The 13,257-nt window shown below is 40.1% G+C and overlaps 1 protein-coding gene across 1 annotated transcript in view; it reads right to left on the bottom strand.

The window, feature by feature from the left end:
• The window catches only part of LOC148329586 (myelin basic protein-like), a 37,284-nt gene that overhangs the window by 6,223 nt on the left and 17,804 nt on the right, over positions 1 to 13,257 (bottom strand). Inside the window, exon 3 of the mRNA XM_088306421.1 lies at positions 8,575 to 8,677. Within this exon, the coding sequence (XP_088162547.1) occupies positions 8,575 to 8,677 (103 nt within the window). The remainder of the gene's footprint in view (positions 1 to 8,574; positions 8,678 to 13,257) is intronic.

The following is a 13,257-nucleotide window of genomic DNA, read 5'->3' as shown; positions in this document are numbered from 1 at the left end:
TTAAGAGACAGCTTATTAAGGTGATGAGTCAGTGCGGTTACGGTATTTTCCGGACCATAGGGCGCACTTTAAAGTCCCAAATCTTCCCCAAAACAAACGAGGCGCCTTGTAAAGCGACGCGCCCATTATACGGACTGAGCATCACTCTCGACCATCAACCCTTTTACTCATTGGGCTGTTCGGAGTGCATGTTAGCACACCCTGCTGGTCAAAGTCTGAGTCATCTATGCTTCTAATTGACCGTGTTTGGGTGATGGTGTAGGAGAAAGCTGGACAAAAGGGCAGCTCTCCACATTGTTGTAGTCTGTCTTATCATTTATGTTATTGCAAGCAAGAAACGTCACAGGTTTAGACAAGAGACTGCAAAAAGCCCAAAGCACAACATGCACATCTCTCTAAACAGCCATGCACATCTCTCTAAACAGCCATGCACATCTCTCTAAACAGCCATGTGATTGGCTGAGTCTGAGTGGCTCCCAAGAAGCCATTGCTATAATCTTTTTGTGTTATTTTTATTTCTTTTGGGTATATAGATGGCATGAGAGATACATGTTTTGTGTTAATCTTATTTCTTTGTTTCATTGTTTGCTTGTATGCTGAGTTTTTTTGGTTTTGATTTGAAACCGTGACTCTAAGGAGTGTGGTGACCGGTGAAGTCCCTCCCCTGACGTTGTCTAGTAGATATATTGCCATGACACCTCTTATTGGTTAGAGTCAGTGTTATTGGCAGTGATTCCTTATAGATTCAGGACAGCTCTCATTGACTTGAGGTGATAGCTCTGGCAGCGATCCCTTAAGCGATTGAATCCTGGTGAGCTGGCTACAGCTAGCGCGAGCTGAGCTCGCGCTAGCTCGGCGCGCCTAGTATATGCATTAAATGCGGAAATAGCACCCTCAACTGGTGTTGCACCCTTTATGCAGCGCATCTTATGGCCGTAAAAATACGGTACATTACAGCATATCGCTTGACAAAATACGACATTTGCTGGTCCATTTTCGAGAACAGCGCAATTTATTTATTTTTATTTTTTTTAATCGGGTAAATAATATTAGCAAGCATTTTCAATTATTTCAATTTGTTTAGGAAAACCCAATACAAAACGAAGGCATTGATAAATGCCTGGAAATGAGCAATATGGCCAACCCTCCCTCCACTGCCTCCGTGTCTTGGTGAGAGTCTGGAGACGACTGTTGTTAATGCATAACTAATATTGTCAAAACAACGGGGATCAATCGGAGCCAAAATGCATGTGGACATCTCTACTTCAACCCATTTCAACCTCTGAAAATGTCACAAAATGATTGAGCGTAACCGCAATGTGATCTCCTCAAAGGCAAAAGCGGTGCCCCTTGTTTCCTGACCAGTGTGGCAAATGCAGCCGAAAACAAACACGCAGCTTCTTAGCTGAAATCCATCCAAGACACTCACCAAGGCTTAATGTTGAGAAACTCTTTATCTGAGCTAAAATTTCTGGCTGGACAGAAAAGTGTTGGCCTCGCTACAGCTGGGACTCCCCACTGCTTGCTTGTGCTCGTTGAGTGCTCTTCGGCTAGCTTGCGGACGAGTGGCGGAGTCGATTTACTCCTACGACTTACGACTACATGAGCGAGACGCGTAACCCCATGTCTGCTAACTTTGCTTGTTTAGCCATCGAAAGCTCATTTCTGCCTCGGCAAGCCACTGAAGCTAGTGGGAGCGAACAGCCATGGCTTTCAGCCTGTCAACCTATGGAGTTGTAACAAGACTTTAGCGTCGCTAAATGTCCGAAAACTACGACCGATCGCCACGTCATCACAAAAAAACAAAAAAAAAAAAACAAAACTTGAATGACTACAGATTGTAAAGGGAGGGGGGTTGTGCTGACATAATTTTTACAGACAGTCCTATTATATAAGCGCCAATGTTCAGCCCTCTCAAGTGTCCCTTTAATGATTCCGTCAAGTATGTGTTTAATCAGCGCAATGTAGCTGCAAGGGCCAGCTTTAGTATTTTCTCAGTTACCCGTCATTCCCTCTTGTTGGCTCTTAAAGACAAAAACACACATCACCCACAATCTCACACATACACACACACGCACACACACTTTGGATAATTGTCCTGCCAGCTGGTCAAGGCCAGATGACTAGTTCAAGAGGCCACAAGGACACAGATGCACTCAGTCCCACAACATGGTGAACAAACACAGAATGCACAGAAACATGGTGTATTGCCAAATGAAATGTTATCTGGAAAGAGGAAAATGAATGCATCTGCGTCATCAAGGACACATCTGGGACGTACTAAAAAAAAAAAAAGAAAAATGTTTTAATTCTGCAGCCAATTTCCATCAGCTAAAGCTCATCCTTTTGTGAGTGAAAGCGAAAAATGTGACAGAGAAGGAGCGAGATCAGAGGCGAGAGAGAGAGCTGAGAGGAAAGAGGGAATGTGAACAATGGTGTCAAAGCAAAGGACACTGTTTCAGTGATGGATGTTCCCCTTTAACAATCAGAGCCTTTGAGAGGGAAGGAGGGGCTTCATGATGGCAGCGATGGGGCTTGTTCCACCCTGTGTCTGACACTGCCATGGAGACAAATTACAGAACCACAATACTTACATGATACAAATGCGGAGCAGGACTTCAACAGACTTGCTAACCTCTATGTACAGTACAAACATTTGAGATGCGATCGTTTTTTGCATTTGCATTGCGCAGCACTTGGCCACATAGCACACATTGCAGATTGGAAACTTCATATCTCCCTCATTTAATGAAACCACATTTTACATTTTTATTTTTCAGTTGTTTTTTTTTGGTCTGCCCGAGCCAATTTGGCAGCCTGAGTAAATCAGGTACCTTCACCAGCACTCCCACAGTAGCCTCGGCTGTTAATGCAGTTGCCTTAGATTGGACGAAGGAGTCAGGAGAAGTGCCGAGATATCAACGCATTTTTTATTTTTATTTTAAAACAAAAGATTTTTCGTAATCATGCCGGCCGAAACCAGAATAAACTGAACTGCAACCGCCAGCCAATGTGTCTGAATAAAAACACACTGTCTCTGTCTGCCCTTCTCTTCTTACCCCTTGACTTCCCCAGCCAATCACGAACCCCACTTTGTTTGTATCCTTAGTGCCACTGACAGAATATATGATCAACACACCTGCAGTGTCAAGAATGTGACAATGTTCAATAATAACTTTGCGTACCACAAGTGGCATTACAATTTGAGAGTCATTGTATTGTATTAGGCAGATTGATGCTGTTATATTGGGAACCATTTACTGTCTACTAGAATAACTATAGGATGTTGGCAAAAAAGTTGATGATTGGCCATGCAACACATTTAAATAACTCTGGACCACAAGGTCACAACCTGATCAAAACTGTTGTTTATGAAAACACTTCCGCCCGAAAGAGATCCACGCCGCTTCCCTCACTGTGTCACAAAGCCCGCCCCAAAATTACGTAATTTGTACGCAGAAACCCAATTGTCTGTGGGCAAAATTGGGCATTTATTGAATCACTTTTAGTTCATACAGAGTGAATAAACTAGTTGATATGAATCGTATGAGTTTTCATTGCGTCTAGTGGGCGGAATTTGTCTGGGTGGACTGTCACTGTTACTCTACTTCATATATGGAAGATATGAAATTGTAAATATGTTTGATGTCCATCCATCCATTATCTTAACCACTTCTCCACACTTGGGTCGCAAGGGGTGCTGGAGCCAATCCGAGCTGTTTTCGGGCAATAGGCGTGGTTCATCCTGAACAAATATCTTTGATTGGCTTAACATTATTGTCCCTTTAGTTCCATGTGCTTCTGTTTGTTATATTTTTTATTTTTTCATAATAAAAAAAAAAAATCACCTCTTGGAGTTTGCATTTTTATCATTAGATGTTGCCAGGGTAGTTGTTTTGCAATAGCGCCACGCCATTCGTATTCCAATTTATATCACACCACATGGAAAGCGCTTTGTGACAGCTCCAGCTGTTGTGAAATGCGCTGTATAAATAAAGTTGTATTGTGTTTTTTTACCCCACCGCTGAGTTATGATTGGACTGTAGCAGACAATCAGAAACAGCCCTAGTGTCCGACTCCGGATTGTTAAGAATTGTGGCACAATTGTCACGCCTGCATCGCAAGCGTAAATCAGCGTTTTGTATGCGTAGAGGAGAGAGAAGCTGTAAGCGTAAAACCCATTTAGTGCATACACTTGGAGGGTCTTTTACATGCGAAACACATTTTTGTACGCACAAAACATGTTATCATACGGGGATATTGACATTATGATTACATAGTTGGGGGATAAATCTAACGCCATAAAATAGGTTGATCATAACAGCAAGGGCCACTGCGCGTATTTGGAACACCCCGGTTCTAACTGGATCTTTCTCATTGGTCGACTAAACGCTGACAGGAATGCCTTGTGTCCTAACAATAACGCCCCTGCTGCAGCCCTTCTCACCGAGCTGCCCTATGTTTGATGTAAAAAACAAACTACGAATGTATTCATTTATTTTGGCTTGACGGTGGGGACCTGTGTCTGGCCGGTTTAAACAAAATCTAGTTTTCTTCTACATGTGAAATCTTCTCTGCATTTGATGCGGTGCACATTGCGACATGGCCACATTGTGCAAAGGTAATTCATATTTTAGTGGCCTAGACTCGCCATGTGAAATGTTCCATAGAACTTAACATGCTATGAGTGTTGCCATCAGGTGCGCTTCCATCTGGTCATGCACCGGATGTAAAAAGCAACGGAGGCTTTGCAGTGTTGTGCCGGGCCAAACAGAGTGCTGTGTGGTGTAGGGTTGTTTGGGACTAATGGATAAGTGTGACGAGTCTGCCTAGTGATAACAACTGTTCATTACTGTTTCATGGGTGGCGAGGGTAGCAACCAGCTTCACGATGACATCACGAAAAGGGAGAGGCGGGGTTTTAGTGAACTAGTGAAATAATAGCCACCAAAATAACTACGATTTCATGAGAAATTATAGTGGCATTGTGCCAAAGGTAAGATATAATACTTAATAGTTAACTGTGGAAAGCTTAAAATAATGGGGCCCACTGAAGTCAGACATGCATTTTGCTCTGAACATGTAATATAGGTCTACATCTGACTGCTTTATTACTATCAGACTCTGAGATGACTGATGAAGAATTTCAGAGACCAAGCCCATTGCACTTTTCCCCTCCACCCTACTGGGTTACTATCTTCAAGTGCAACTACCACTATTCAGTCCCACTCTGCTCTGGCCTGCCATATTGGAGAAATGGAAACGCAGCATGTGTCAGCAATAAACAGACAGACAGACATACAGATAGCGGGGGATCTGCTTTGCTGAGTGGGTGTCTTGTTCAGGCTGGTCCAGGTAATGGAGCCATTATGAGCTTTTAACAGCCACCCAGCTGATGGTGGTGTTTGCCTTTCAGTGGTAAAGCAGCACAAACAGGAAGTACAGCAAGGAGGCACCCTCAAACACTCAAAACAGCGTGGGCCGAGTCAGGGCCCCTGGTGATGTCTGCTACACTAAAATAGGCGCCAATAAAGTTGAATTAACTTACCTGTCATAAACTATTGCACAATGGCCAATTTGGATTAAAAGATTAGATGTGTTTTGAAATACAATGCACATTTTTGAAGATAGTCGCTGAAAACATTTGCAAAGAATGAGAACAATGCCGAATTTATTTGTTAAGATATAAAGTCAAACAGTTTTTTCGCCATTTCTGTGTTCCAGACTTTGAGGTCGTGGCTAAAACGGCTGCCCAGGAGCATAGATGGTGACCGGCATGAGTCCACTCCCATTAACTATATAAGAAATTGTCTTACTACAATGTAAAAAAATATATATAGCTGATGAAACAATTTAATAAAGTGACGAAATATGTTTGTTGATGACAGCCAAGCTATAATATACCTAAGTGGCTAATATTCGGTAATACTAGACTATATTGGTAGCTCATAAATAGAAGCGAGTGAGTGAAACAAGGTTGATTCACTAATGGAAACATGGCATTCTGATTAATATTGTGTTTGTGGAATATGAGTTAAGCAGTAAAATACACCGCTTTTATCCATCTCAGGAGGGGCCATTTTGCCATTTGCTGTCGGCTGAAAATGACATCACTGTTGCTCAGGGCTCAGGTAACCACCGATCATGGCTCAGCTCCAGAAAACAGTGAGGCGTGATTGGTCATTATCTGAGCCCGGAGCAAATGTGATGTCATTTTCAGTCGACAAATTGACAAAATGACCGGCCCTTAAGATGGCTAATCACGGGTGGATTTTGCTGCTTAACTCATGTCCCACAAAGGCAATCTTAATCAAAATGCCAAGTTTAGATGAGTGAAGGCACATGGAACATTTTATTCCAAATCATTTTTGGGGGTTCACTTCCCGAGAGGTATTTGCTCAAAGCAGCATTATTATAACCACCAGGTTATAATTTCAACACTGCACACCAAAATTCACAGACATTCCAACAGCCCAATGCCTTTAACGTTTACACATTTGAATCATAAGTTGAATGTGACAATTTGTTTTTTTAAATTTTGCATATCTATGTTGTATTTTTTACAGTACTATATTCATCATGGATCAGGATCAGCACTGCACATTTATATTTGTTGGATTTTCTGTACTTTATACATTTGTCTATATATCCCAAAATGTACATTTTGTCAATTGACTTATAATTCTTAGTTCTCGCTACAGCTCCATAATCCTTACATCAAAAGAAACAATAAAATAGAATACAAGAATTGCTACAGTGAAATTAGCATTGAATAATTACATCTGTGGGAGAAAGACATGAGTGAGTGAGTGGGTGACAAGTGATGGGAAAAAATATTGACCAAAGGTCAAAGGTTAAATCATTAATTCCCTGGCGCATTACCACGCCTTGTTAAAACTGCAGTGAGCTACCATACCGCAGAAATCGTCCAGCAAAATGCAAGGAGAAATTAATACAAGGTAATAGCGGTTGATTTTGAGCACAATATAGTACTGAACACCACTATGGATTGAGTCGGCAGACTCGGCACCATCCTGATCGATGATCAAACCAAGCGACAATAAACTAATACTAGCAGCCAATTGGGAGTCAGATCAATCAGACCAAGTCTAACCTCCTTTGAACACTGACATCACAAGAGACATTGCCTGTGCAACTAAAGGTTTGATTGTCATCAGAAAGGAGTTGTCACAATCGTAGATATCAAATATTTAGCTGTGCACATATCAGAATATTGAGCAGTCTTCAAAATTACACAGCAATTTAATGTGCATTGCCTTATTTTGTGTTTGTTGTTCAATCGATGCCTTATTAAACTGACATACACAGCAACCCCCAAATGTCTCGCATCTACACCTGTCCAAAAGTATCGGAAACTAGTGGCAAAACCCTATATTTAGCTGAAGACTGAACACATTTGTGTTTGACATCAAAAGATGAATATTCGACAATGATGCAGCTGTTTAAGTTCAGATTTTATTTCCAGTTATTTAAATTGGGATCCGAACCACAAATGACAGGAATGCACCTTTTGTTTGCATCCAACCATTTTTCGTTTGGGCAAAAGTTTGACAATATGTGACTGACAGGTGTTTCTTTGGCCAGGTGTGTCCTATTATATTAATAACATCAGCCTGAGCCAATGGCTAGACCAAAATATTGAAAGAGCCATATTGGACCATAAAAAAAAAAAATCTGTCTGGAGCTGCAAAAAAAATAAAAGCCGTGTATAATCCTTATAATGAAGGCAACACATGCTGTATGTATCTGTAGTAGCTATATTAGTCTCCTATCAAAATGACTACATAATGAGCCTTTATGGTTAAATGTTTTTTTTCCCCGCAGTGCATCATGTGGAGAATGACGCACCACGTGACTACTCAGTTGTACGATGCCACTTCAAGTTTAACTTAGAAATCTGATTTCACATACCTGCATAAAAGCCCAATCTGTTCAATATCGATCACGTCACAGAACTCATCACCGGCAATTAAGTATGCTGGCGCTGAATTAACGTTCTTGATTTGCTGATGGGCGACGTTGCCTGCCATTTTAATGGCCCTTTCCCTCACTGTCTTAGCGGAGAGAGGCATGTCTTTAATGTTCTGTATTACTCCGCGAATAGGTGTTCCGATATGTTTTGGTTTTCCGCGTTTTATCTTGCTGGTTGCAACAAAACTTGCAGCAGTATTGGTACTGGGTACTCCGGTTACTTCCCACATTCCAAAAACACGCATGGTAGGAATACTCAACCCAGAAAACCCATACAAGCATGGGGGGGGAGCAAGCAAACTCTACAAAGGAAGGCCAATGATGCGCCGTGCCCAACACTGCTTTTCTTTTCTTCTTCTTCTTTTTTTTTTTAAGTACATCCAGACAAATAAACAGAAAAAGCTCAAATGTGGGGGCTTGGTGGGGTAATCTTCCGGAGTGATAGTGCTTCCTGTCATCATTTTACAACAGTGTAATTAGGAATCACCCTAAGAAAATGTGTACAATATGTGTACAAACTTTTTACCTCACCTTGCACCAGTTCATATCCAAATGCAAACTTAAACATTCATTAAGCTCTTACCGAAGACTTCATCTTGTGTTTCAGGCTCTTCTGCTTCTGTGGTTGCTGCTGCTGCTGCTGCTGCTGGTGGTCCTCTCTCATCTTTGGTCTCAGGTGATAAGGCCTTTGAGATACAACAACAGGTTTAGAAGGTGAGTTACCATGGAAACAGCAGAGCAGGATCAATTGCGAGAAACAAAGTCAAACCCACTGAATTGAGTTGCTTTTTTAAACTGAACCTTAGTAGTATTGTCTTGTCAACATCCTAAATAAATTATTCCCAAGAAATGATTGAAAAGTTGATTGTTCCGGAAGTGTTCACATAAATTTATAAATTTGTTTCTACACCGATCAAACCTAAGCATTCACATTTTTTTTTTTTCATATTGAGAAAAATTCAATGAGTAGACACACTTGCTCACAGAGCATTCATGTAAAATAGTATTTCTTTTTCGACTGACATTATTTTCACTACTTTTTCATACCTATATACTATATTCATGCATACATCATTCACTGTTGGCATACTGAAAACTCTCATTTTGAGAGAAACACTTTTAAAATTTTGCCGCATACATCTTTCAACGGTCCATAGCAACCAGTACCTTAGGAAAAAGAAATTGACACCTAACTTTCAGGAAGGGTCGAGAGACCACTCGGAAGTAGTCCAATAAAAAGTAGCGTTAAAGACATCATCTGAGAGTTTTAAAAACTGTGAAAGTTTGACATCTCAACAGATGACTTAGGGCAAAAATTAATTTGGCCTCAACCCCAAAACAACTTTGACGTTCGATCCAATTAATATCTTCAGCCATTACCTGCCAAAGTTTGCATGTTTTATTGTTGCTACTTGTTTGCTTTTTCTTTGTTTGTTTTTTAATGGAGCCAAATTATTACAATGGGAAATTTAATAAATAGAATATTGTGTCACAAGATGATTTACCTTTTAGTGTGGCTTGTGACAAGAATGTTTATTGATATTTTATCATGGCTATTGTATCTCAAATGCATTTGTCCATGTAAAGAAAAGAAAAATGATATGATTGTTCAGCATGTTTTTTTGCATTCAACATAATAGAGAAGGAACACTCCAACATCGTCCAATATTTAAACGTTACTCCAAATATTTGCTGCCTTGCATTATGGGCTGGAAGGACAATCACAAACAATCATCCTTTCATCTTCAAGGTGAAGAGTGTTCATATTTGATTTTATTTACAAGCCACTGAAAACAGCATAAAGATTTGTGGTGTTAGAACACTCCCATGCACGCAGACTGCTCGTCACTGTACGTGAGTGATGTGTGATCATGCGTTCTATGAAATGACAAAATGAAGGAGTGAAAACATTATATTATTTAAAGTACTGCATTATGTAATAACATTGAAGGCATTTTAATTAAAAATGTTTGCATCAAAATGTCAACACCTCACTCTGAGCTGGTGGAGAGCTGGTGGAGGTGCCTCGATTGCCGTGCTGCCATGTAAACGGGAACGTTTAACCCCCTCGTCATTGAAATTGTTGAGGTGCACCAAAGCATTAAAATACAAGTAGTAATAGACTTGTTGACATTCCTTCTGCCTGGATGATTTGCTGCAATACATTTATATTAATTATAATAATAATTCATTAAATTTGCAAGAGCCTGTCAAGACCCTCAAGGACACTATACATCAATAAAAGCAATTAAAACCCAACTGTTCAAAATTAATTGCACATTCAAAGACAAAAGCACAACTGATGTCTATGTAAACTCTAAAAGGATTTGTCTTTAGAATAGAACATTTGATTCTTGCAGTCAATATCAATTACATCCAAATTTTCACACCAAGCAAGCAAACATGGCTGAGAAGTCATTGTTTATCACACTATCCATTCTCATGGTTTCATGAAATAAAATAGGCACACATATCAATCTTGCCCAGTACATTCGTAATATAAGCAGTAAAAAGCAATGATTAGAACTATGATTTTTTTTTTTTTAAATAAATTTGTCATTGTGGTTTTTAGTAACAAAGTACATTATCATAGTATGCAGAATGTGCGTGTACACAAGGACATGGCCATCCCTCAGTAAGACATTGCGTCACTTTTGCCACCCTAGTGAAAACTTTCTGGCTATGCCACTGCTCTTAAATATTGCTGTTTTGCCGCAAAATTTACATATAGCTACAGTAAGTGAGGTACCACATGACCCTGGCAAATGTCAAGCAAAAGAGGAAGATTAATGTTGCCAATTATTCCTGTCATCCCTAAGAGCCTTGCAACTGTGCTTTGCTCTTTGGTTGTGACCTCAACAGAAAAAATATTCCAATTTGTACCTGTATCTGAAAAAATATACAAGTGTACATATTACCCTTCACCCTTAATAATTTGTTTAAGCACCAAGTTCTCTATAATGGTGAGTTGAAGCGGGAGGGGAATGGAGCCTTTGTTATCTTTCTTGTTACACATAATAATAATAATAATAATATTGCCTTTATTAGTCCCACAATGGGGAAATTCGAGATTCGAACCCAGGCCTCCTGGGGAGACTGGGTCCTGAACGCGGCGCCTTAGACCACTCGGCCATCCTGGCAGCCAACATATTTGAAAAATCTAATGTGAAGGTTCAATTAGGGCTGGGCGATATGACCTAAAATCAATATCGCGGTAAATTGGGCAATTTTACCTCGATAACGATAAATGCATGATAAATTCCCCCTGAGCACCAAAATCAAAATAAATGCAGGAAATGCATATTAACTGCTTTTTTTTATTGACCAACTGGTACATATTACTTTCAATGAAAAATAGAAGTACAAAAATCATTTGAATAAACATTCAAAATAGCTTGCTTTGCATGATTTGAACTATGTCACAAAGAACAGGAGAAAAAGGGTACCTCTCACAAAATCCTTTTCTGCAAATAGATTGTGCCGAGATGCTTGTAAAGCCATTTGCAAAGGCCTAGATTTGTGTAAAGGTATCTTGTAAACAATATAAATAATGCCATGTGCAAAGGAGATAGTCACCTGGAAACAAAATGCTAAATAGAATGAAAAAAATGTCAATGGAATGCCAGTGCCAAATAAACAAGTGTGCTTCATCAGGAAAATGTGCAGTCTCGAGTACTCTGGTGCGTGGTCGCCACTTGTCGTCTCTATGTACTGCACATTCAGGCTCAAACAGGGATCCATGTTGGGACTCGACCACAAGTCGGATGTGGATGCAAAATGCTTGACATGTCTCCACTCCCGTCCCGATGTTGTCTATATCGGGAAGTACGGTTTGAAACAAATATTTTCGTACCTCTTGTCGGCTACTTTCATGAGGCGTTTCAAGCGTTTGCGCTCCACTGTAACTAGAGGAGCTATATCTTTAGAGCTATGTGCTTGGCTATCGTGTCCACCACTGAGACGTTCTCTCGTATGGTGTCGCCTCCGTTATGGGCTGTTGTCACTTTTCCAAACTTGCTCCTCACTTTGAACTTTTAGCACAAGCTCCAAGTCAACAGCATGGTTGTGTTGTGGGTGGTGAAAACGAAAAGGTTGGACGCGCTGTTTTGGTGCTTACGATGCACTTTGTAGTTCATGTTCTTTTGTTTAAACATCGTCTTCATGTAACCTAAAACATTTCCAAACGACAGATGTCGAATTTCTTTTCGGGACAAGCGCGACAGGAACAATTTCAATTAACGTTACTTCGTCTTCAGCCATGTCAGCCGCTTCTGAATTTAAATCGCCAGCTACGAACGCGTCTTGTTTACATTCTTGTTCAGAAGGGTGGAGTCATGTGACAACACGCGCTGTAGCCGTCTTAAATGGGCATGAACATCGCCGCAGACAGAAAAGATTTCTTTTTCTTTTTTTTTTTTTTTTAGACACCGAATTTACCGACATGGGCAAAATGATGTCGGTCATTGTAATACATTTCGGTAACGGTATATTTTCGGTTTATCGCCCAGCCCTAGGTTCAATGAATTCTTAAAATAGATTGAAACACAAGGGAAGCTCTCATGGGATCAAACAAATTCAGGAAAATAACTGCCGTTGAAGGAGCCTTGAATTGATAATGCTCCAATTCACCTCTGTGAAAGATGTGCCTCTTGAATCGAGATGCACACCAAGGGCAAAATGGCAGGTCCAGTATATAATGCTGTGGAATGAAGTTACACTCACAAAATGAACTTTAAAACATCATTGCTAGCGATGTGCTTAAGTCATGCTTCCATTGTAGAATGCCAACGATCAGGTCCATTTGAACCAATCTCAAATGTGTTGTTGGGTAATCGTGAATTTGACAACCAAGAAATTCATCAAATTTGGGATTGATTTAGGCAAAAAGTGTTGACATGATCATGTTCTTATATCAAAACAAGAAATCAGTCGGCTTGAAGTTCTTTAGGACGGCTTTTGTGGAAAATCTTTGAAGCGGTCTCTCCGTTACACAGCAACACTCATCGCTTGGAAGGAGCATCTGAGCTGCAATAAAATATTGAATTCCCCATTTCGCCTACCACTGGATGGATGGATTGACAATAGTTACATCACATAAAAAGCTGCAAATTACTCGAATCGTTATTTGAAAAAAATATCGAGACCTTTTTTTTTTTAGCCCATATCACCCAACCCTAAAAAAAAATAAAATAAATAAAAAACGCAGCTGAAAATGCCAAAATCCCAACTTTCTTTGTTGTTTTCTATTATTTCTGAGAAATATTTG

Source organism: Idiotropiscis lumnitzeri, chromosome 10 (assembly GCF_059441095.1).
Source record: "Idiotropiscis lumnitzeri isolate Australia: NSW breed Sydney's pygmy pipehorse chromosome 10, RoL_Ilum_1.0, whole genome shotgun sequence".
Lineage (NCBI taxonomy): Eukaryota > Metazoa > Chordata > Actinopteri > Syngnathiformes > Syngnathidae > Idiotropiscis > Idiotropiscis lumnitzeri.
The sequence above is the reverse complement of the archived record's forward strand: the minus strand, read 5'-3'. Positions and strand labels throughout refer to the sequence as shown.